The following is a 27,279-nucleotide window of genomic DNA, read 5'->3' on the forward strand; positions in this document are numbered from 1 at the left end:
AAGTGCACTATAGGGAATAGAGTGCTGTTTAGGAAGCAGCCAACCGTGTGATGCATCAGGATGACTCCAGGGCCAGGGCCAGGAAATGTCTTTATCGAACCATCATGACATTGACATGGACAATAACACTAACGTTAAACTTCAAAATATTTTATTTCCCGATGAGAAACCAGAGGCTCCAATAAACCTGGGCGTGACTCTTTGACGACACTGATTGTCAATAGCGAATGTGGCTATGTATATATTTATTTTGCCGTTAATGTATTGAAGTTAACCAAGTTTTTTGCTGGCTTAGCTAGCCGTGTTAATGACGAGCTAACTAGCACCGTTGGTCACTGCACTACAATGTCACGCCAGCTATTGCCAGCAGGTGATTTACTAGCAGGTGACTTATTGAAATATTAAGTGAATGTTTATTTTCTTACTACCTTAATTAAAAGGTTTATATAAAAAGGGTTGTACTTGTGCTCTATTTATAGATTAATTTCACTTCACATTGAGGGTATGTATCAATACTGTTGCTCCTATCTAAAAGATATCTTGTGTCCTACCTAACCAGTGAACGTGTGGCTGTGACCGTCCTGTCAATGCATGTCATCACTGTTTGATATCTTTTACTGCAGATAAAATCAGAATCAACCTGAAGTGTGGGTGTCCGTGTGCCTTTCTTCTGGGGGGCGATGTGACGTTGGTTACAAAATTGGTAGTAGAGAATTACAGACAGACAGGCAGACAGGAGAGAATTACAGACAGACAGACATAATATAATTACAGACAGGAGAGAATTACAGACAGGAGAGAATTACAGACAGGCAGACAGGAGATAATTACAGACAGGGGCTAATTACAGACATGAGATAATTACAGACCGACAGACAGGAGAGAATTACAGACAGACAGACATGAGAGAATTACAGGCAGACAGACAGGAGAGAATTACAGACAGGCAGACAGGAGAGAATTACAGACAGGAGAGAATTACAAACAGACAGGCAGACAGGAGAGAATTACAGACAGGCAGACAGGAAAGAATTACAGACAGGCAAACAAGAGAGAAGTACAGATAGGCAGACAGGAGAGAATTACAGACAGGAGAGAATTACAGACAAGCAGACAGGAGAGAATTACAGGCAGACAGACAGGAGAGAATTACAGACAGGCAGACAGGAGAAAAGTACAGACAGGCAGACAGGAGAGAAGTACAGACAGGCAAACAGGCAGACAGGAGATAATTACAGACAGACAAACGAGAATTACAGACATACAGACAAGAATTACAGACAGTCAGACAGGAGAGAATTACAGACAGGCTGACAGACAGACGAGAACTACAGACAGGCAGACAGGAGAGAATTACAAACAGACAGACAGGAGATAATTACAGACAGACAGACAGACAGACAGACAGGAGATAATTACAGACAGACAGACAGACAGACAGGAAAGAATTACAGACAGACAGGAAAGAATTACAGACAGACAGGACAGAATTACATGGTTTTAGTGTTTTCCACTAGTGTCGGATTTCGGATAAACAAACGATTACAGGTCGGCTACCTTTTCCACTTAAATTAACTAGGCTACTTTTCAAATCACTCGTCCAAAAAAAGTAATCCATGCACTCTCCCGCTAGAATGAACAATATGCATCTTTTAGTAATCTATTAATTGGACAGGCGACTGTCAGCCACAAAGCGAGCGATGACAGGGGGAAACTGCTGGTTTGACAGTCTGCTGTCTGTCCCGCCTCTCTGTTACTATGGACAGTGTGACTTGTGTGTGCTGTGGTTGGTTGCAGTCAAATATCTTTACATGGAGGGGGAGAGCTCCTTCTTAGTCTCTGTAACCATGTTCCCATCCAGTGTTGATGCGAGTAAAGTCATACCATATATAAAACATAAACACAGCTGTGACGGAAACAGGAAGTTTCGGTACATTTTTATAAATGCTGACAGATCATTTGTTCATTCGAAATGGTGGGATCTTTTTGTGCCGGTAAAATTAATTATATGGAAAATGGCGATGGAAACGCCTTCATGCGCAAATATTGATATAATAAACATCATATCAAAGTAAACTTGGAGTCACGCAATGATATGTTGTGTGGTCCTCCCGCTACGACTCGGGAAAGCATGCAGTTTATTAGGCTACAGGTGAAATAAGTGATGATGAACTTCTCAGGGAGGTGAAAGTGATATTGATGCTCCTTTCTAATAAATATCAAAAGTCTTGTTCTGGTGACATGATGATCGATGCTCGACTGCCGTTTGACAAATACAAATATTCTTGCTCTTATCCATAATAATCTCATCATGTTGACTAGCCTACCCGCACTGTGTGTGTGCAAGCTATTAGCTAGAGCACAAGTGCCAAGACCAGTGTAGGTCCATTTACTAACACAAACAGGTTTTTTTTTTTGTGACAAAACTATAGCTAGAGTTTAAAATGCAATGGAAACACATTGAGTTTTAGATTTTTATTCCGTATATGAAAACTTAAGCGATCTCTTTCAGGCAGAGAGTACGCCTGGCATACCCCTTTTCATCCACTGCATTGAAAAAGTGAGAAATAGGGAAAGTGTGTGGTGTTCCTTCACCTCTATAGTGGCATCCAGTTTAAGCCAGGCCCAGTTTAAGCCAGGCCCAGTTTAAGCCAGGCCCAGCTCCAGCTCCACTTCATCCCTGAATCCACTTGTTTAACAACCAATGCCTCATTTTTACCTAATTCTCTCATTCTGAAAATTGACCACATACTGTAGAGGGAAAATATTAGTTCATAGATAATAGTTAGTTCATTAGCTAGTTAACATTTCACACAGATTGCCAGTGTCCAGTAAGCAACTAACGTTATAACTTGAGCAACGGCAAGGAGTGGTATACCAGTTAATACTATAGTGAATTGGTTAGGATACTAATGTTAGCTCATCTGATGTTGTCACGTTAACTAGCGGTCTGACTTAATTAGCCAGCTAATTTTCACACCATGAACTCAATTATTTGATCAGCTAAGTTGGCTAATGTTGCTCAACAGTTTTCTTGCTAGCTAACGGATAATTTGATCCAGCTAGCAAGATACTTAACAATGCTAACAATTCTTGTTTCACCACACTTGCACCCTCACTTCAAGATTTCCAAATGTCAGTTGTTTTTCGGGGTACAGCTCATGAAGTACGCTTCATCACCTTCTCACCCCCGTGGTCAGGCTTCTCACCTACCTCTTCATTATCGTTCAGGGGACGCGGTGCTGTAACTGGCAAACTGCCTTTCCACTCTCAGCTGTCTTTCCAGAGCGCACGCTGATGCTGTACCTGGCAAGTCGGTTGTCTCTTCTCTCTTCAGTCGCGTGCTGCATTCTGTTATGTGAACGATTGGCTGAGCCTGGGATACAGCCAGTAGTGCTGCAAATGCACATCACTCATTCACGTACAGCCAGTAGTGATCCAAAGCCCCCCCCCCCCCCCACACACACAAAAAATGTAAATAAAAATTCTCATTGGATATTCACAATTCACGCAAGTTACTTATTTTGGATTAAAAAACGGCGAATTACGCCGAAAGGTGACTAGTTTGCATCCCTGAATTGAGCATCAGCAGTTTTCCTCTTGTTATGCACAGTGAACAAAACAATGCTCTATCCAGGATAGACTGACCAGGTGAATCCAGCTGTTAAATCCACTTCAATTGTTCAGTTGAACAGTTGAAAAATTGTATGGTTGAGAGGGATGAGGCAAAAGACATGGCAAATAAGTATGGCTGTAAAACCGATTGGCAAATGTACTGCAAATTGAGAAATCATGTGACTAAACTGAATAGAAAGAAGAGGACCTACACTACGAAACAAAGATAAATGACAAAGAATGACAGTAAAAAGCTTTGGAGTACCTTAAATTAAATTTTTGGCAAAAAGGAAAACTCTGTTCCCTCATTCATTGAATCAGATGGCTCATTCATCACAAAACCCACTGATATTGCCAACTACTTTTATGATTTTTTCATTGGCAAGATTAGCAAACTTAGGCATGACATGCCAGTAACAAACGCTGACACCACACATCCAAGTATATCTGACCAAATTATAAAAGACAAGCATTGTAATTTTGAATTCCGTAAAGTAAGTGTGGAAGAGATGACACAATTATTGTTGTCTATCACCAATGAGTCACTGGTGTCTGACAACTTGGATGGAAAATTACTGAGGATAATAGGGGACGATATTGCCACTCATATATTCAATTTAAGCCTACTAGAAAGTGTGTGCTCTCAGGCCTGGAGGGAAGCAAAAGTCATTCACCTACCTAACAGTAAAGCCCCCTTAACTGGCTCGAACAGCCGCCCAATCAGCCTGTTAACAACCCTTAGTAAACTTTTTGAAAATATTGTGTTTGACCAGATACAATGCTATTTTACAGTAAGCAAATTGACAACAGACTTTCAGCATGCTTATAGGGAAGGACATTCAACAAGCACAGCACTTACACAAATGACTGGATGATTGGCTGAGAGAAATTGATGATAAAAATATTGTGGGGGCTGTGTTGTTAGACTTCAGTGCGGCTTTTGACATTATCGATCATAGCCTGTGGCTGGAAAACTAATGTGTTATGGCTTTACACCCCCTGCTATAGTGTGGATAAACAGTTATCTGTCTAACAGAACTCAGAGGGTGTTCTTTAATGGAAGTCTCTCCAACAAAATCCAGGTAGAATCAGGAATTCCCCAGGGCAGTTGTCTAGGCCCCTTTCAATCTTTACTAACAACATGCCACTGGCCTTGAGTAAAGCCAGTGTGTCTATGTATGCGGATGACTCAACTCTATACACGTCAGCTACCACGGCGACTGAAATGACAGCAACACTTAACAAAGAGCTGCAGTTAGTTTCAGAAATGGGTGGCAAGGAATAAGTTAGTCTTAAATATTTCAAAAACTAAAAGCATTTTATTTGGGACAAATCAGTCACTAGTTATGGCCATTCCTCACGAGCAACAATAGTACCTGAATGTGCTCCTTGTAATAATGTCAGCAGAAAGCCCTGAATGTGCTCCTTGTAATAATGTCAGCGTAAAGCCCTGAATGTGCTCCTTGTAATAATGTCAGCATAAAGCCCTGAATGTGCTCCATGTAATAATGTCAGCATAAAGCCCTGAATGTGCTCCTTGTAATAAAGTCAGCGTAAAGCCCTGAATTTTGCACGTCCCATGTAATGTAGTCTAAGTGGTAACAATGAGGCAAAATCAAGCCTTAGTATTGTTCTGGGACATTCATTTATTTTCTTTCGCGTGTTTCATATAGCAGCCACGTGTCATTTATTTTCTTTCGCGTGTTTCATATAGCAGCCACGTGTCATTTATTTTCTTTCGCGTGTTTCATATAGCAGCCACGTGTCATTTATTTTCTTTCGCGTGTTTCATATAGCAGCCACGTGTCATTTATTTTCTTTCGCGTGTTTCATATAGCAGCCACGTGTCATTTATTTTCTTTCGCGTGTTTCATATAGCAGCCACGTGTCATTTATTTTCTTTCGCGTGTTTCATATAGCAGCCACGTGTCATTTATTTTCTTCCGCGTGTTTCATATAGCAGCCACGTGTCATTTATTTTCTTTCGCGTGTTTCATATAGCAGCCACGTGTCATTTATTTTCTTTCGCATGTTTCATATAGCAGCCACGTGTCATTTATTTTCTTTCGCGTGTTTCATATAGCAGCCACGTGTCATTTATTTTCTTTCGCGTGTTTCATATAGCAGCCACGTGTCATTTATTTTCTTTCGCGTGTTTCATATAGCAGCCACGTGTCATTTATTTTCTTTCGCGTGTTTCATATAGCAGCCACGTGTCATTTATTTTCTTTCGCGTGTTTCATATAGCAGCCACGTGTCATTTATTTTCTTTCGCGTGTTTCATATAGCAGCCACGTGTCATTTATTTTCTTTCGCGTGTTTCATATAGCAGCCACGTGTCATTTATTTTCTTTCGCGTGTTTCATATAGCAGCCACGTGTCATTTATTTTTCAAGATAAATGTGGGTCGTGGGCTATTTAAATACTTGTTCTGTTTTGAAGAACAAACATCAAACATTGGGACAATTCATATCTTGCAGTAAAACACTAAATATGATCATCTCAAGAGAAGACAGGTTAAATGTTAAAAAGGTTTCATGTTATTTTATTTAGAAAATAGTCCTGATCATATAGGCCTAGATGACATCCAAAACAACCATACACTTAATTTATACATTTTCACTAATTAAAACCGTAAAGTCATGTCCTTCTACACACAATAGCTCAACTAATTCCAATCTGGGAGGTACATTTGTATTTCGGATAGAATCAAGGCATTAGAATGAACTAGAGGTCACCAAAATATAGGTTGATCGCCAACATTTTCCAAACCTGCCCGGGGGAGGCCTGACTGGCTACTTCTTCTATTGGGCTGGCTATTCCAGGTGTTTGTTGAAAACACTGGTTTTAACTTATTTACAGGTATGAAATTATAAAACAAGGATACATACATTTCAACAAATTCATACCCGAGACTGCCAGAATAGAATTTGACAGTGAACGCAGACGATTGCGAGGAGAATTTAACTTTTCACACAATGGAGAACGGCAGAAATATTATCCTGGCTCAACATAAACCATTGACTCAGCTAGTTCCCTATCGATGTACTTAACATCTGAACTCTCTGACAGTATGACTGTTGTTCTGATAGTATCCCTCCAGAACATTCCACTATAAATATGTTTCTCTCCACAGTTCCACACAGGCCCGTTGGCCCATCAGGATTGAGACCGTCCAGCAGTGAATGAGAAAAGAGCAGAGCTCCACCACCGATACAGAGTTACAGTCTAGAGGGAAACACTCTTACTCTCTAAACATCTGTCCTACAAAGTAATCCCTGTCTACTATGCCTCCAAAAACATTCTGTAGCCCAGGAACATCACCAGACAGAGACACTGACCACTGATCAGTCTAATGCCTGATGTCCATGGACTAATTGAAAAGGCACACTATAGGACCGACCTTAACAGTGCTGTGCTGCCTTGGATATTTTATTTTCGTATTGTCCTTTCCAGCACGGTTCCAGAAACTATGCTGGATACATATCCAGACCAGCTCTATTGTGTGAATCAAAACACAAGACTTAGTTTGGGAGAGATAAGACATCAGAGAAATACCCACTAACGTCTGTTTAAGCCATAGAGGTAGAATGACTGGAGCAATGCCCCTCAGACCATAGCAATGGGACAGGATCACTCACGGGAACACTCAAGATGGCCGACTGGAGCAATGCCCCTCAGACCATAGCAATGTGACAGGATCCCTCACGGGAACACTCAAGATGGCCGACTGGAGCAATGCCCCTCAGACCATAGCAATGTGACAGGATCCCTCACGGGAACACTCAAGATGGCCGACTGGAGCAATGCCCCTCAGACCATAGCAATGGGACAGGATCACTCACGGGAACACTCAAGATGGCCGACTGGAGCAATGCCCCTCAGACCATAGCAATGGGACAGGATCACTCACGGGAACACTCAAGATGGCCGACTGGAGCAATGCCCCTCAGACCATAGCAATGGGACAGGATCCCTCAAGATGGTCGCCGGTCCATCCATCACAGAACATTGACTGGAATGGGATTCCTCATTGTAGAAAATATATTTCTATGGTTTTAGCTGTGTTTGGCTCGACCATTAAAACAAAATCTTATTTTTTTTTTAAAATCCTGGATAAAATTGAGGGAAACAGAATAATGAATCCTGGGTTTGGACTAATTTCCATTGAAATAAGAGTGGTTGCATGTGTCTGTTGTTTACAATGTCTATAGCATGTTTAACTGGCCATCTTTATTTGAAAAAGACACAAGCTGTTCATTAATTATGGTGTTTCTCAATAGGTCCCAACAGGTTTATCATAACAGGTTATAACTGCTCAATTAGACATGTTTGATCACAATAAGATGGTACTTATTTAGAAATGAACAGAGGAAAACTCCAAACCTGAAGAAGGATGTGAATTCAGGAACAAACTTCAGTTGTAAGGAGAAAGTAAATCATAACCAACTGCAATGATCTGGCAACGTTTCCCTTTCCTTCAGTTACAGACAAAACCCACACATCCGTTCACATGTGTATTCATATACACACACAGAACTAAACAGTATCATCGATATATACAATTAATGTCCTCTATATTATATCACAGATTTATATGAACGTTATGGTATTAAAGTGGTATTGGTGCATAAATCCATTTGGTTCTGTTTCCGAGCTGAATCCTAACTTGAAATCTGGGCACACAAGAGGTTTTACTTTTCTTTTTTTCCAGACGTGTGATTAAGTACATGGATGTAGTATGCTGTGTAGGAGAATGGACAAGTTGGGACAGACATCGGAGGTGGTACCCTATTTCCTATATAGTGCACTACCTTTGGCTCTATAGGGAATTGGGACGTGGCCCAGGTCAGGAGTGTACTAGTGCGGTCAGGTCCAGGTTCATGTTGTAGATGATAGAGAACTCTCTAGAGAGGAGCTGGTGGAGAGCCATGCCGTCGTGGTAGTAGACCCAGCGCTCTCCTGTCCAGTCATAACGCTTCGGACCACTGGAGGACAGAGAGAGGCACAGAAAGGGGGATATAAGGGTTGAAAACACCTAAATCACTATGAAAAACACCAAAATCACTATGAAAACACCTAAAATCACTATGAAAAAACCCAAAATCACTATGAAAAACACCAAAATCACTATGAAAAACACCAAAATCACTATGAAAACACCTAAATAGCTATGAACTGACTGGTCAAACATTTACTAGCACCTAAATGTATGAACTATTTTCAATCAAATGTACATAAACGTATATAATACTGAACAAAAATATAAAAACGCAACATGCTACAATTTTAAAGATTTGACTGAGTTACAGTTCATATAAGGAAATCAGTCAATTTAAATGAATTCATTAGGTCCTAATCTATGGATTTTACATGACTGGGAATACAGATATGCATCTGTTGGTCACCCTTAAAAAAATGGGCCTCAGGATCTCGTCACGGTATGTCTGTGCATTCAAATTGCCATCGATAAAATGCAATTGTGTTTGTAGCTTATGCCTGCCCATACCATAACCTCACCATATTGCAAACTGTTCACAAGAGCTCGCCCACACGACGCCATACAGTCTGCGGTTGGGAGGCCGGTTGGACATGCTGCCAAATTCTCAAAAACGATGTTGGAGCCAGCTTATGATAGAGAAATTAATATTGAATTCTCTCTAGCAACAGCTCTGGTGGACATTCCAGCATGCCAATTGCACGCTCTCTAAAAACTTGAGACATCTGTGGCATTGTGTTGTGTGACAAAACTGCACATTTTCGAGTGGCCTTATTGTCCCCAGCACAAGGTGCACCTGTGTAATGACCATGCTGTTTAATCAGCTTCTTGATATGCCACACCTGTCTGGTGGATGGGTTATCTTGGCAAAAAATAAATCCTCAATAACAGGGAAGTAAACAAATTTGAGAGAAATAAGCTTATTGTGCGTATGAAAAATGTCTGGGATCTTTTATTTCTTTACCACTGGGCCATCAGCACTCTATACTCCTTTGTTAACTGGTCATGTCTGTGTGCCTGTTGCTAGACGCACTGGTTGATGCTTATTTATAAAACCCTCTTAGGCCTCACTCCCCCCTTTCTGAGATACCTACTGCAGCCCTCATCCTCCACATACAACATCCATTCTGCCAGTCACATTTTGTTAAAGGTCCCCAGAGCACACACATCCCTGGGTCGCTCCTCTTTTCAGTTCGCTGCTGCTATCGACTGGAACGAGCTGCAACAAACACTCAAACTGGACAGTTTTATCTCAATCTCTTCATTCAAAGTCTCAATCATGGACACTCTTACTGACAGTTGTGGCTGCTTTACGTGATGTATTGTTGTCTCTACCTTCTTGCCCTTTGTGCTGTTGTCTGTGCACAATAATGTTTGTATCATGTTTTGTGCTGCTACCATGTTGTTCTGCTACCATGCTGTATTGTCACCATGTTGTATTGTCATGTGTTGCTGCTATGCTATGTTGTCCTCTTAGGTTTCTCTTTATGTAGTGTTGTGGTGTCTCTTGTCCTACATTCTTATTTTAAATCCCAGCCCCGTCCCAACAGGAGGCCTTTTGGTAGGCCGTCATTGTAAATAAATCTAATTAAATAAGGTTAAATAAAATAAAAACATATTTATTTCAGCTCATGAAACATGGGACCAACACTTTACATGTCGAGTTTATATTTTTTGTCAGTGTAAATAAAATGTAATATATGAAATAAAAAGTACATAAGAGTATGTATATGGGGCTTGTATATGTATTTTAACTACCAAATCAATTCAATCATGCGTTGTACACAGCAGAAATAACCTGTCCAATTTCCCAAACACAGACCTGGTGGGAGATGACAGCCAGATCTGTTTGTTCGGAGTCTGTTTGTTGATGACGTATGTCCCATGGTCTCCGCCCACCTTCACTGTCAACACACCACTCTGGAGGGAGGGAGAGAATTAAAAAAAATATGTAAACAGTTGAATTTGACTTAATATCTATGACTCATTCTTTCTCCAACTTATTCTAAAGACAATATAGTATGCAAGTAAGCCTTGTCTGATCTAGAACTTTCCATAGGGCACGAGCCTATCTCCTCCTGCTTCTGTGGCATGAGGCAACTTGATGTACAAGTACTGTACACCCCCTGGACAGGACGATAGTCTACAAGACAAGTCATCGGTATTCCTCAGATACCTGACCACTGCTGTAATACAACAACAACAAAAAAAGCTTGTTCATTCTACCTACTGTAGCAGCATGTACATATTGGTTATTCAGCCAGACAGGATGCAGAGCAGAACGTGGCTGGCAGATATACAGCAGTAACACCAATCTAACAAGGCGGCAGCCTGCCAGGACAGCGTCTGAACGCTACAAATCCTGAAATAATCACAGGAGTTCCAGTAACTGCTCTGCACACACACACCATCAGCCTCACTGATTAAATTAGGTTATATTTCTTTAAATTAATGCCACTGCTGTTTGATGGGATTTGCACAGAGCCACAACCCTCTCTTCCATGTCCTCCCCCTCCCTCTTCATCTCCTCCCTTCACCACTACTCTGCTCTTCCTCTAAAACATATCATTTTTCCATTCCTCTACATCCTTCTCACCCTCCTCTCTCCAAATCGCTCCTCTCATTTCCTCTTTCAAAATCCTTCCTCTCCCCAGGCCAGAGTTGACCTCTAGGCTGCAGCGCTGCACTATTGGCTCATTAACAGGCGTTAATGAATATGTCCCACTCATTAAGGAGATTAAACAGAGTGTTGTGTGTCTGGGTTGTCATGGTAGAAATAATCCTATTTCTATGGGTGTTAGAGAGGGTGGTGGACTGCATTCTATAAATGGAGCATGAAGGATTCAATGAGAGAGGATTCCAGAATGGGCTGTTGAGGATTCCATAGTGACATGTCAGGGATATTGTACTCTACTGTAAGCCCCTCAAAATGGCCTCGCTTTTCAAGGATGAGAGGAACAGCACTGTTCCTAGTCAAACACACCATCTATAGTACAGTCTATAATGTAGATAAACACAGTTGAGACATATGAGGTGACAGACAGTACCGCCTTGCACACTCTATTGGACAAATCCAGGTATGTTTATCCCTGTTTTGTTCCGTTTGCTACCGTTTAAGTGATGTTTTTTCCCTAACAGAATCGCTGGAATGAATACACCCCTGATCACAAGTAAACACTCTCATAACCGCCACGTTGTATTCCTTCTCTTCCCTTGTGGACTTCAATGCACAATACATCAGCTGTATGTGACCAGCCTACATTGTTGTCACCCGTTTAGCTGAAGTAACGTAATACTCAGCATAGCTAATAGAACTAACACGTTAGTAAACCCGCTACAATCATGCAGTAATGTTAGTGTACAGTCAAGTAAGTAGTTACACGGTGCTTAGCCATGGTAGCTTATGCTTTCAGTACTAGATTAATTATTCGATCCTTTAATTGGGTGGACAACATGTCAGTTCATGCTGCAAGAGCTCTGATAGGCTGGAGGGCGTCCTCTGGAAGTTGTCATAATTACTGTCAATGTACCCAGAGGAGGACGGAAGCTAGCTGTCCTCCGGCTACATTATGGTGCTACCCTACAGAGTGCTGTTGAGGCTACTGTAGACCTTCATTGCAAAATAGTGTGTTTTAATCAATTATTTGGTGACGTGACTATATTTAGTATTGTTTTTCCTAAAATGTTAAACTTTTTTAAAAAATTATTAAATTCACTTGTACTGAGTGTGTACACTCAGTATGAGGGGTTAGTGTGTACACTCAGTACGAGGGGTTATTTTTTCTTTCTACGCACCAACCTATTGGCAACAGGGACCTTGATCCAGGAGGGGATTGCATGTCTCTAGATAATCGTTGTGATTGGAGGATAGCTGTGAAGGTTATCGAATCAAGATTAACTTCTCAAGGTATTTAATGATAAAATGTTCATATTTGAAGATGGCAGAAAGGCTAGTCTCTTTGGCACATGACAAGCAGTGGAATGTTAACTAAAGAGACTGGTACTCGGGCTAGAATGGCTCTGCTGTAACCAAGATGACAAGCAGTGGAACATTAGCTAAAGAGACTGGTACTCAGGCTAGAATGGCTCTGCTGTAACCAAGATGACAAGCAGTGGAACGTTAGCTAAAGAGACTGGTACTCAGGCTAGAATGGCTCTGCTGTAACCAAGACGACAAGCAGTGGAATGTTAGCTAAAGAGACTGGTACTCAGGCTAGAATGGCTCTGCTGTAACCAAGACGACAAGCAGTGGAATGTTAGCTAAAGAGACTGGTACTCAGGCTAGAATGGCTCTGCTGTAACCAAGACGACAAGCAGTGGAATGTTAGCTAAAGAGACTGGTACTCAGGCTAGAATGGCTCTGCTGTAACCAAGACGACAAGCAGTGGAATGTTAGCTAAAGAGACTGGTACTCAGGCTAGAATGGCTCTGCTGTAACCAAGACGACAAGCAGTGGAATGTTAGCTAAAGAGACTGGTACTCAGGCTAGAATGGCTCTGCTGTAACCAAGATGCTTGATGTTGACATCTTATTAAAAAAAATCTGTAAAAAAAAAATGGTAATTGAAAACTATACTATTAAATCACCTCCTCACAGGAGAGAGAGTGAGAGAGAGAAGAGAGAGGAAAGAGGAGGAAAGAGGAAAGGAAAGAGGAAAGAGGGAACTGCGCTGGGGAGGATGGCATGAGCGAGAGTGAGAAAGAAAGAGGACTATAGACATTTGTGGAGAATTTATCCCAGAGGAAATCTAACAGTGCCAACAAACACAGCTGTGGGCTGGTGTTAGGAGGAGACTGGGAGTGAGTGTGAATAGCCTGTTAGGCTGTCTCCTCCTAACCAGCTCAATGTCTACATTGTCACACACTGGACTGCATGCCTGTCAGTCCCACAGCTGTGTGTGTCCTCTCCTCCCCCCTCCTCAAGTGAAATAGATCAACAAAACTGAAATAACCAAAACTGAACAGTAAACATTACACTCACAAAAGTGTCTATGTACAAAATGACAAATAAATCTACATACAGGGCATTCGGAAAGTATTCAGACCCCTTGTCCACATTGTTACGTTACAGCCTTATTCTAAAATGTATCAAATAAAAACAGACAATACCCCATAATGACAAATAGAAAACAGGTTATCTTTGCAAATTCATGAAAAATAAAAAACTGAAATACCTTATTTACATAAGTTCAGACCATTTTCTATGTGACTGTAAATGGAGCTCAGGTGCATCCTGTTTCCATTGATCATCCTTGAGATGTTTCTACAACTTGATTGGTGTCCACCTGTGGTAAATTCCATTGATTGGAAATGATTTGGAAAGACACACCTGTATGAGGTCAAACAGTTGACAGTGCACGTCAGAGCAAAAACCAAGCCATGAGGTCGAAGGAATTGTCCGTAGAGCTCCGAGACAGGATTGTGTCGAGGCACAGATCTGGTGAAGGGTATCAAAACATTTCTGCAGCATTGAAGGTCCTCAAGAACACAGTGGCCTCCATCATTCTTAAATGGAAGAAGTTTGGAACCACCAGACTCCTCCTAGAGCTGGCTGCCTGGCCAAACTGAGCAGTCAGTGGAGAAGGGACTTGGTCAGGGAAGTTACCAACAACCCGATGGTAACTCTGACAGAGCTCCAGAGTTCCTCGGTGGAGATGTTTGTCCTTCTGGATGGTTCTCCCATCTCTGCAGCACTCCACCAATCAGGCCTTTATGATAGAGGCCAGAAGGAAGCCACTCCTCAGTAAAACGCACAACAGTCCGCTTAGAGTTTGCCAAAAGGCACCTAAAGGACTGACTGTGAGAAACAAGATTCTCTGGTCTGATGAAACCAAGATTGAACTCCTTGGCCTGAATGCCAAGCGTCACGTCTGGAGGAAACCTGGCACCATCCCTACAGTGAAGCATGGTGGTGGCGGCATCATGCTGTGGAGATGTTTTTCAGCGGCAGGGACTGGGAGACTAGTCAGGATCGAGGGAAAGATGAACAAAGCAAAGTACAGAGAGATCCTTGATGAAAACCTGCTCCAGAGTGCTCAGGACCTCAGACTGGGGCGAAGGTTCACCTTCCAACAGGACAACAACCCTAAGCACACAGTCAAGACAACACAGAAGTGGCTTCGGGACAAGTTTCTGAATGTCCTTGAGTGGCCCAGCCAGAGCCCGGACTTGATCCCGATCAAACATCTCTGGAGAGACCTGAAAATAGCTGTGCAGCGACACTCCCCATCCAACCTGACAGAGCTTGAGAGGATCTGCAGAGAAGAATGGGAGGAACTCCCCAAATACAGGTGTGCCAAGCTTGTAGCGTCACACCCAAGAAGACTCAAGGCTGTAATTGCTGTCAAAGGTGCTTCAACAAAGTACTGGGTAAAGGGTCTGAGTTCTTATGGAAATGTTATCATTTAAAAAAAAATGTAATACATTTGCAAAAATGTCTAAAAACCTGTTTTTGCTTTGTCATTATGGGGTATTGTGTGTAGATTGATGAGGGAAAAAACGATTTAATCCATTTTAGAATAAGGCTGTAATGTAACAAAATGTGGATAAAGTCAAGGGGTGTGAATACTTTCTGATTGCAGTGTAAATATGCGTTGTATTTACAATGGTGTTTGTTCTTCACTGGTTGCCTTTTCTTGTGGCAACAGGTTACAAAATCTTGCTGCTGTGATGACACATTGTGGTATTTCACCCAATAGATATGGGAGTTTATCAAAATTTGATTTATTTTCAAATTCTGGGTCTGTGAAATCTGAGAGAAATATGCGTCTCGAATATGGTCATACATTTAGCAGGAAGTGCAGCTCAGTTTCCACCTAATTTTGTGGGCAGTGTGCACATAGCCGGTCTTCTCAAGAGCCAGGTCTACCTATGGCAGGCTCTCTCAATAGCAAGGCTCACTGAGTCTGTACATAGTCAAAGCTTTCCTGAATGTTGAGTCAGTCACAGTGGTCAGGTATTCTGCCACGGTGTACTCTCTGTTTACGGCCAAATAGGTTTCCAGTTTTCTATGTTTTTGGTAAATTCTTTCCAATGTGTCAAGTAATTATACATTTTTCTCTCATTATTTGGTTGGGTCTAATTGTGTTGCTGTCCTGGGGCTATGTGGGGTCTGTTTGTGTTCATGAACAGAGCCCCAGGACCAGCTTGCTTAGGGGGCTCTTCTCCAGGTTAATTTCTCTGTAAGGGAAAGGTGGATACCTAGTCAGTTGTACAACTGAAAGGAAAGGGGGATACCTAGTCAGTTGTACAACTGAAAGGAAAGGGGGATACCTAGTCAGTTGTACAACTGAAAGGAAAGGGGGATACCTAGTCAGTTGTACAACTGAAAGGGAAAGGGGGATACCTAGTCAGTTGTACAACTGAAGGGAAAGGGGGATACCTAGTCAGTTGTACAACTGAAAGGAAAGGGGGATACCTAGTCAGTTGTACAACAGAAACCCTTCAACTGAAATGTATCTTCCGCATTTAACCCAACCTTCTGAATCAGAGAGGGGGGGGGGGGGGGCTGCCATAATGAACATCCACGTCTTCCGCGCCCAGGGAGCAGTGGGTTAACTGCCTTGCTCAGGGGCAGAACAACAGATTTTTACCTTGTCAGCTCGGGGATTCGACATTTCGGTTACAGGCCCAACGCTCTAACCACTAGGCTACCTGCTCTGTAGGTGATGGCTTTGTTATGGAAGGTTTAGGAATCTCTTCCTTTTAGGTGGTTGTAGAATTGAACGGCTCTTTTTTGGATTTTGATAATTAGAGGGTATCGGCCTAATTCTGCTCTGCATGCATTATTTGGTATTTTACATTGATATACAGTATGTGGCTGTTTTTGCTGCATAATATTTAGAAAATGTAATTTTGGGGTTTAGAAAAATGTCTGCTAAATGCTAACTCCCATTCGTATAAGCTGGTAGCGTAGCTAGCATACAGAAATAGATGGGAGGTAGAGAGTCATTTTTAACTAATGCAGTTGATTGGTGATGATAACATGAACATGTATTGAGGTTGACATCTATACAGCATTATACTCCGGTTTTTATCCCAACATAGTGTTAAGTACACGTATATACAGTAGCCTAAATGTAGGCTAATTTTGATGTCAGTCAATGAGGCGAGTCGGGATCAATAACACCACGGGTGGACGCGTGGGTGACCATTGTTTTGGTCGAATTCCATCAACGTCTTTACCTCACGTATTGGAAACGCTTGTCTTGTCTTTATAACACACTCAGTGGATTCATAAACTGTATTGGTAGAGGCAAGATGTCCCCTAGAAGCAGTGATGCTGACAAACACACATCAGCAGTCTGCCAGCCAGACAGTTCTCTGGGCATCAATAGATCCTCTAGCTGTCTGGTACAACACTGACCCAGGTCAAGAGGTCAGCTCATTATCACCATGAACACACTTTGTTTTGGCCATAATGTCAGACCAATTTACTCCCATGCGCACACACACACACACACACACACACACACACACACACAGAGCCATCAGTGTATTGACGTGGTGTTTAGTGCCCTGGGAATGTCTGATGATTTGAGGACACTACAATCATTATTTCCTCCTGTGACCTTTGCCCTCAGGAAGTAATTGGCCTGCACATAACAGCACCATCCTATCCTACAGCTCTAATGACTCATGGATCCCTAATAGACATACACTCATCATTCACAACTAGACACACAGACAGGACTACTCATCATTCACAACTAGACACACAGACAGGACTAGTCATTATTCACAACTAGACACACAGACAGGACTAGTCATTATTCACAACTAGACACACAGACCAGAACTACTCATCATTCACAACTAGACACACAGACAGGACTAGTCATTATTCACAACTAGACACACAGACAGGACTAGTCATTATTCACAACTAGACACACAGACCAGAACTACTCATCATTCACAACTAGACACACAGACAGGACTAGTCATTATTCACAACTAGACACACAGACAGGACTAGTCATTATTCACAACTAGACACACAGACCAGAACTACTCTTCATTCACAACTAGACACACAGACCAGAACTACTCTTCATTCACAACTAGACACACAGACAGGCCTACTCATCATTCACAACTAGACACACAGACAGGACTAGTCATTATTCACAACTAGACACACAGACAGGACTAGTCATTATTCACAACTAGACACACAGACCAGAACTACTCTTCATTCACAACTAGACACACAGACAGAACTAGTCATTATTCACAACTAGACACACAGACAGGACTAGTCATTATTCACAACTAGACACACAGACCAGAACTACTCATCATTCACAACTAGACACACAGACAGGACTAGTCATTATTCACAACTAGACACACAGACAGGACTAGTCATTATTCACAACTAGACACACAGACCAGAACTACTCTTCATTCACAACTAGACACACAGACCAGAACTACTCTTCATTCACAACTAGACACACAGACAGGCCTACTCATCATTCACAACTAGACACACAGACAGGACTAGTCATTATTCACAACTAGACACACAGACAGGACTAGTCATTATTCACAACTAGACACACAGACCAGAACTACTCTTCATTCACAACTAGACACACAGACAGAACTAGTCATTATTCACAACTAGACACACAGACCAGAACTACTCTTCATTCACAACTAGACACACAGACAGGACTAGTCATTATTCACAACTAGACACACAGACAGGACTAGTCATTATTCACAACTAGACACACAGACCAGAACTACTCATCATTCACAACTAGACACACAGACAGGACTAGTCATTATTCACAACTAGACACACAGACAGGACTAGTCATTATTCACAACTAGACACACAGACCAGAACTACTCTTCATTCACAACTAGACACACAGACCAGAACTACTCTTCATTCACAACTAGACACACAGACAGGCCTACTCATCATTCACAACTAGACACACAGACAGGACTAGTCATTATTCACAACTAGACACACAGACAGGACTAGTCATTATTCACAACTAGACACACAGACCAGAACTACTCTTCATTCACAACTAGACACACAGACAGAACTAGTCATTATTCACAACTAGACACACAGACAGGACTAGTCATTATTCACAACTAGACACACAGACCAGAACTACTCTTCATTCACAACTAGACACACATACAGGACTACTCATTATTCACAACTAGACACACATACAGGACTAGTCATTATTCACAACTAGACACACAGACAGGACTAGTCATTATTCACAACTAGACACACAGACAGAACTAGTCATTATTCACAACTAGACACACAGACAGAACTAGTCATTATTCACAACTAGACACACAGACAGAACTAGTCATTATTTACAACTAGACACACAGACAGGACTACTCATCATTCACAACTAGACACACAGACAGAACTAGTCATCATTCACAACTAGACACACAGACAGGACTAGTCATTATTTACAACTAGACACACAGACAGGACTACTCATCATTCACAACTAGACACACAGACAGAACTAGTCATTATTCACAACTAGACACACAGACAGAACTAGTCATTATTTACAACTAGACACACAGACAGGACTACTCATCATTCACAACTAGACACACAGACAGAACTAGTCATCATTCACAACTAGACACACAGACAGAACTAGTCATTATTCACAACTAGACACACAGACAGGACTATTCATAATTCACAAATATTATTTTCTGATGAAGAACTGCAAATAGGATTGTCAAACTTCCAATGGAATGACATGTGAGTCAACAGCTACCCCTAGTGGACAAAAGAGAGGAGTACAGAAACAGAGAGAAACTGGTACAGTATGTACAGTATTTCCCTGGACTTACAGAGAAGACAACGTCATACTCTGACCATTTGTCATTTAGTAGATGATCTTACAATTAGTATACAATCAGAAGCCTAATACTTAGAGAGAAGACAACGTGATGTGATGTGTACTTACAGAGAAGACAACGTGATGTGTACTCATAGAGAAGATAATCGTGATGTGTACTCACAGAGAAGACAACGTGATGTGTACTCACAGAGAAGACAACGTGATGTGTACTCACAAAGAAGACAACGTGATGTGTACTCACAGAGAAGACAACGTGATGTGTACTCACAGAGAAGACAACGTGATGTGTACTCACAGAGAAGACAACGTGATGTGTACTCACAGAGAAGACAACGTGATGTGTACTTACAGAGAAGACAACGTGATGTGTACTTACAGAGAAGACAACGTGATGTGTACTTACAGAGAAGACAACGTGATGTGTACTTACAGAGAAGACAACGTGATGTGTACTTACAGAGAAGACAACGTGATGTGTACTTACAGAGAAGAGAACATCAAACTCTGGCCCTGCTAGTGGTCCATCCATCAGATCCTCAAAGTAGTCAGCCAACGAATCCAGAGTCTCATCTGCCAGCTTCTCATAGGCTGCCTCGCTGATCTCACGGGAGAGGGATAAACACACTGGGTCAGAATGAGGGTCAACAACCACAGAGGCTGAATTTGATATGAACTGTATTTGACATGAGAACCGAATGTCCATTGAAAAAGTGAGTTAGCCCATCCACAAAGTGAGTTAGCCCATCCACAAAGTGAGTTAGCCCATCCACAAAGTGAGTTAGCCCATCCACAAAGTGAATGAAATAAAATATAGCCTACTGTAGGCCTACATATTATAGTAGAGATTAATACTGCAGTTACAACATCCTTCCTGTTGCCACGAGGAGCTTCTCAAGAGATTAAATGAGATGTGTCATCGATGGTGATACTATACTTTGCAAGCAGTCCTCTTGTCTCCCATAGTACCTTTACCTTATCTGAACAGCGTTTTCCTCTGTATGTACTGGTGAAGTGACATGTAGGACTCTCCTCTGTTCTCCTCCTCCAGGTCTGCTATCAAGCCACTGTGACAGAAATACACAGATAGGGATATCATTGCATTGTATAGTAAAATTCTGTGGCAATTCATTTTTTGTTTTTTTTATCAGTATGCTATCATAGTTCCCTAGACCACCAGACAGCTGGCAGTCACCAACCCTGGTACTGGATCTTGCACAGCATGTGCAGGCTTTTGTTCCTGCCCAGCATCACCAACATCTGTTCAACCACTGGCTTGATGATTAGTAGTTAGTTTAATCATGTGTTATTAGCGCTGGCGGGAACAAAAAGCCCACTCACCCTGTTGCTCTCCAGAACCAGAGTTGATGACCACTACCCAAGGTGATATACACCTGGCCGGCTTCTCGCAAGTCACGAAATGTGGCGAGGCCTTCAAAGCATAATCAATGCCACGCACATTTACATTTTAAAAAATTATAAAAAAGGAATGTCCCTTGTCTGTTACAAAATGTTGAATCTTACTCTGCCAACTAGTAAGTACGTTTACCTTTGATGAACACAATGCACTCCACGAGATCACATGCTTAGATGTGTCATTTGGTGCAGACCGAGTTCTCAGACAGCGAGAGTTTCCCAGCTGCTGAAAATAAGAGGCAATATCTGTTATTGCATCATGTATGCATGTTTCAGCTGATAAACAACACCCATATATTTAAAGGTGTTGTATTTTTGGGGGGACATTGTAATTTCAGAAAATGTCCATACATCTGCAGCAATAGTGGAATAATAGTGTTTCTCAGTATTACTTAAGTTTACATGAGAAAACAATCACTGAATAGTGAAGGGAATCATTGTAACATATATAAATAGCTGCGAAATGTCTTCTCATTAACAAAAACATATAATATTTACAGCAGTTTGAAGTTGGTGGAACAAAACCGAAAGTAAAAGCACAAGTCATTCAAAACAAATCTTACTTTCGGTTTTGTTCCACCAACTTCAAACTGCTGTAAATATTATATTTTTTTGTTAATGAAAAGACATTTCGCAGCTATTTATATATGTTACAATGATTCCCTTCACTATTCAGTGATTGTTTTCTCATATAAACTTAAATTGAGCGAACAGTGTAGAATCTTAGGAAATGATTAGGCGAATATCACAACACTGGCGGGTAAGTAATTTAATACTGTGAAACACTTATTATTACTCCACTATTACTGAAAATATTAGGACATTTTCTGAAATTACAATACTAAATCCCCTCCCACCCCCAAATCCTGTGTGGCACCTTTAAAGTCGGTAACAAAGTTTACTTTCCTGTCGATATTTTGTCTTAAATGTGAAATTTCCAACAGCATAAGGACGAACCAACTAGACAAACGGTAGGTTTCAATTAGATTTGATTCAACATTCTGCCAAAAGTAAATCTCCCATTTTCGGCCATCTATTTGGCGGCTATAATCTTGCTAGCTAACGTTAGCTGTTACACAATGTTTCAAAACATAGCTAGCGGCGTGGCAAACATGACATTACCTCATTAGACAGATGTCTGGTCCCTTGTACACATGTCGTCGTCCTCTGCTGTATTCTATAGCTCTGGTCGCGTATGAATTGATAAATACATAGTTTTTTAATGGATAACCTCTGCATTTTTCGCCTTTCAGTGCTGCTGATCTTGTTATCAACTTGATTGTTTATGTCTGTTCGCGAACCTTCTACTCATGTCTGTTTGGCGGTTTACCACAGCCCAAAAGTCATAAGCCTAGTCTATTTCTTCAATTTCTCTTCCTAAAATGTGATTTTAACCCTAACACACTGCTAACCTTATGCTTAACCTTATCCTTAAATTATGACCAAAAAGCAAATGTTTGTTTCATGCATTTTTGTGTTATAGCCAATATTGACTTTGTGGCTATGGTAACTAGTGTTAAACCTATTTGGCCACACCGTTAAGGCGCATTACCGCCACCTGCCAGGCTGGAGTGGGATGGCACATTAGAGAACTTTTCTCCTTTCTTACCGTATGCACCGAAATAGCAGGGCCCGGTTTCCCAAAAGCATCTAAGGGTGTTTTCACACTTGGTTCCTTTCAGACAATTTTGGTGAACTCAGTGCGGTTCGCATATTTTTTTGTGTGCATTGTGAACACTCCAAAAGAACTCAAACCCCTCGAAAAAGCCCCCGAAGTGAGACCATATCGAGGGGTGGTCTGAGTTCGGTTCGTTTCAATTCCGTGGTCCGATTATCTTTTTTAGGATAATGAAAAGGCAAAACTCCCCAGGTTCACTTGTCATTATTACCGCACCACACACTAGACTACTGCAACACCGTTTCCCCTGCTATAAACCATCACATTGTTGCCACATAAGAGAGATGATGTGCAGGTTCACAGAAAATAAAATGTGTGCCGTTTTTGGATATTGATTAGCGATTGTCAAAGTCGCACAGAAATGCCAAAATGTTTGGAGTTTTTAGTTCAGATTATTTGTTTTCAATATGTGATCTATAGGCTAAGAGAGCTTCATCGGCTGTTTATTGATTGTGGGGTTTGAATAGTGTGTGGTGAGAATCGCAACATAGGGTACAAAATATATTCTAGCTCTTAAAAGGGCAGTACCTACCTTGTGTGTACAATTTTCAATTACAGCATTATTTATTCTGCAGTTATTCTATTGCTGTTTATTCTGTTTTTAACCAAATGTACATGTTAATAGTGTCTTCTGATTACAATTATTATGTCTCATATTTTAACTATATTAAATATTTATTCTGCAGTTATTTTATTGCTATTTATTCTGTTACCAATCAAATGTACATATTAAAAGTATATTTTGATTACAATTATTATGTCTAATATTTTAACTAAATACAATCTATTAGCTTCCAAACTATAAATAGGTATATCTAGCTGTCTGATAACACATTGAATGATTGAATGACTTGTCCTGCACTTTGTAAAAACCCAGGGTGAATGTTGGAAAAAGATCTTGGTTTCTTTCTAAACATAGCAATGTCAATACAAAGAGGACTCGGTCCACAAAATAGGTGAAGTGAACTGGCAAAAGAGTTGAGTCCTCATTCAAAGGCAAGGGCAGTGTGAATACAAAGATAACTGAGTTATTTAAAAACATTTTTTTTTTTTTTAAAGAGGACTGTGATCGTAACCGTGGTTTTGGGAAATATAGATTTAACGATGCTCCAACGAAGGTTCTAAGGGTGTTTACCACATATAGTCCTCTTTAAAAGAACCTAAAGTTGCACCACATTAAACGCTAATTACAGTATACGCTGCATAGGCCTACAGTATATATTTCAATCATATTGAAATCAATTTCATGTTCAATCAATTAAGTTATATTTTGATCATTTCTAATTGTAATAATTACGTTACACATTTAATTTCATGATGTTTAACGCAATTATTTGCCAAATGTGTGATTTTGTGCATTATTTCGAGTAAAACCTTAGAATAAGCCACCTTAATATATGCAGCCATACAGGTAAGGGGCTCAATATCTCTCTATCTCTCTCTATATCTCTGATCCTTTGTCAGTATTGTGGAATAATACTAACGTTAAGATAAGATTTGAATGGGGAACTGATCCGAGAGTAGCACAACCATTCTTTCGATCCTATCAGTATCGCAGCATGGTCTCATAAACTAGACGTAACATAGTAAACAAAAATCCGGGAAACAAAAATGAGTATGATATGTTACGTTTCGTATTAATTTGTGGTTGTCCATCACCCATTTTGTATGATATGTTACAAATTATAATGATGGACTGTCCATGTTGTGTGTAAACTTCACTAGGCACTTGTCTATGGTGTCAATGCTGCAACCTGGTCTCAGAGCATTTCATATGATTCTTTATGTTTTACCTTTATTTAAATAAACAAATTCTTATTTTCAATGACAGCCTAGGAACAGTGGGTTAACTGCCTTGTTCAGGGGCAAAACAACAAATGTTTTACCTTGTCCGCTCAGGGATTTGAACTTACAACCTTTTGGTTACTAGTCCAATGCTCTAACCACTAGGCTACATGCCACCCCACTAGGCTACCTGCCGCCCCAGAATGAGAACCTTATTCTCAAACACCCACTTTAAAACACTTGGCCTTCTCATTATCGAAATGACTAACAAGCTGAAATTGGGGGGAAAAACTTAAAGAACTATTACCTTACCAACATGGAGGCATGAATGGGCTTTAGTGATGTGATAAATTGTTTGCTGACTCATAATGTTATACATTTATTTAACTAGGCAAATCAGTTAACAACAAATTCTTATTTTCAATGACAGCCTAGGAACAGTGACTGCCTTGTTCAGAACGACAGATTTGTACCTTGTCAGCTCGGGGATATGAACTTGCAACCTTTCAGATACTAGCCCAATGCTCTAACCACTAGGCTACCCTGCCTCCCCATAATGGTTGTGTCCTTGTACCTGCAGATTGAACTAAGGGCCTCTCATTATCGAAACAAATTTCTCATGATTTGTTTATTGCTTTTTCGGACTTTTGCTGTACCAATCATTTTTGCTTTGTTAGTTGTGGAAATGGTGGTATATGGTACAAATGTGGTAAATGCATAATATCTGATCATTATAACATAACAATAATAATGAAATAGATTAATTCAGATCCTAATTTTAGTGATCTAAGAATATTTTTTGTTGTTGTTGTGAAGTGCCAGTTTCGTGAGAACTGTTTATATGGCATAGACAAATAGCATGTGATGTCTAGACTTTCACAAAAAAACAGTATACTGTAACACCGCTTTAACCACATCCTGCCCGTAGGCACATTTTGTTTCTTGTAAACCATGTGAGGTCTTATTTTAAGTAGGCCAGCCAACCTGGAAAAAGTGCTTGAAAACACATTGCTCGTTACAGGCTGTAATCAAATAATGAAGGGGTAAAAAAAAAATACATTTAAGGCCATTTTCAAGGGGTCAAAGGTGAATTCTGGAGAAAATGGGCAAAAGTACAATTAGAAATATCCTGAAATGTTAAATGGATTGTCAAAACATAAACATTAAGACTGAGGAATGGATGCATTAGTGACTTTTCATACAGTTATTATGCTTTAAAAGGGGAAATCCGAAGTTAAAACAATAACAAAGCGTTCTCTCGCCCGTTTCAGTAAAAAGCTGACGGATAAACGCTGGAGAAATGTAACCACTCTCAAATTCATAGACAGAGCTATGGATGCAAGGACTGACCATCCATGATATATTTTACCAGGACCAGCTTTTGCCAGTTGATGTACCGTTAGAGAGCTGGCCAAAAGTTAGCTAATGTTAGCTATTCGGTTTGCCTCAATCACACTAGAACTGAATCAAACAATGAAACTATCGGCCAAACGATTGAAGAAAGATATTCTGACATTTTTTTCAGTGCAATGTGAGTTGTAATAGTCAGTATGTCAATGTAACGTTATTGATCTGTCAGTTTCCCTAGCTAATTCCTTACTTTTCACACTGACACAGTAATGAACAGCTCTAACATTACAGGCTTTACTGTCATGGTGCACAGTAGAGGTCTGTGCGGGACCGATTTCTTCAACCCAACTGCAGTCCCGTAATGTTATTTTAGGCGTATGTGACGCAGCTCACTTGCCAGCCATGGTCCAAGCAATTTTACGCCCTATAGGCAATATCAAATGCGCAAAAATAACTTAAGAAATAGGTTAAATTACTAGAGAGTCTCACATTGCCTTTATATTGTATTACTGGGCTATTTCAGCCAATATACTAGATGTAGTTTGAAGAGAGCAGAGTAGGAGAGACTTACACTTTCTCTTGAGCTATTTTTATAGTCTACCTTTTAGGAGTGGAAAGATTTTCAGAAGAAATATGGGTGATCAATATTTAGGCAATGTAGTAAAGTACAGCTTAATCATAGTGTAACGGCTTTCTTCCAGGGGTGAAGGAGAGGACCAAAGTGCAGCGCGGTTAGTGTTCAACATGTTTAATTTGACGACAAGTGAACACTACAAACAAACAAAACAACAAACCGTGAAAACCGATACAGACCTATCTGGTGCAGAACACAAACACAGAGACAGGTAACAACCACCCACAACGAACACAGTGAAACAACCTACCTAAATATGACTCTTAATTAGAGGAACGCAAAACACCTGCCTCTAATTAAGAGCCATACCAGGCAACCCTAAACCAACATAGAAACACACAACATAGAATGCCCACCCAAAACTCACGCCCTGACCATCACACACATACAAAACAACAGAAAACAGGTCAGGAACGTGACAGAACCCCCCCCTCAAGGTGCGAACGCCGGGCGCACCAGCACAAAGTCCAGGGGAGGGTCTGGGTGGGCATCTGACCACGGTGGTGGCTCAGGCTCTGGACGCTGTCCCCACACCACCATAGTCACTCCCCGCTTCTGTATCCCCCTCCCAATGACCACCCTCCAACTAAAACCACCTAAATGAAGGGGCAGCACCGGGATAAGGGGCGGCACCGGGATAAGGGGCGGCACCGGGATAAGGGGCGGCACCGGGATAAGGGGCGGCACCGGGATAAGGGGCGGCAGGTCCTGGCTGAGGAACTCTGGCAGGTCCTGGCTGAGGAACTCTGGCAGGTCCTGGCTGAGGGACTCTGGCAGGTCCTGGCTGAGGGACTCTGGCAGGTCCTGGCTGAGGGACTCTGGCAGGTCCTGGCTGAGGGACTCTGGCAGGTCCGGGCTGAGGGACTCTGGCAGGTCCGGGCTGAGGGACTCTGGCAGGTCCGGGCTGAGGGACTCTGGCAGGTCCG

At 41.2% G+C, this 27,279-nt stretch overlaps 1 protein-coding gene across 3 annotated transcripts; it reads right to left on the bottom strand.

The window, feature by feature from the left end:
- Nucleotides 1-7,724: 7,724 nt before the first annotated feature.
- Nucleotides 7,725-22,259, bottom strand: LOC139544979 (frataxin, mitochondrial-like). Of its 3 annotated transcripts, none has more exons than XM_071352241.1 (6): nucleotides 22,029-22,259; nucleotides 21,040-21,129; nucleotides 20,466-20,557; nucleotides 19,978-20,098; nucleotides 10,437-10,534; nucleotides 7,725-8,603 (listed from the first exon to the last, which is right to left on the bottom strand). In XM_071352241.1, exons 1-6 carry the CDS (start codon nucleotides 22,143-22,145, stop codon nucleotides 8,465-8,467), a joined length of 657 nt encoding a protein of 218 aa, XP_071208342.1. In that variant the 5' UTR covers nucleotides 22,146-22,259; the 3' UTR covers nucleotides 7,725-8,464. The 3 variants fall into 3 exon arrangements, with proteins under 3 accessions (XP_071208342.1, XP_071208343.1, XP_071208341.1); XM_071352242.1 differs by having other exon boundaries at nucleotides 19,978-20,089; nucleotides 21,040-21,132; nucleotides 22,029-22,222; XM_071352240.1 differs by having other exon boundaries at nucleotides 21,040-21,132; nucleotides 22,029-22,220.
- Between the last annotated feature and the right edge of the window lie 5,020 nt (nucleotides 22,260-27,279).

Source organism: Salvelinus alpinus, chromosome 19 (genome assembly GCF_045679555.1).
Source record: "Salvelinus alpinus chromosome 19, SLU_Salpinus.1, whole genome shotgun sequence".
NCBI classification, from domain to species: Eukaryota; Metazoa; Chordata; class Actinopteri; order Salmoniformes; family Salmonidae; genus Salvelinus; species Salvelinus alpinus.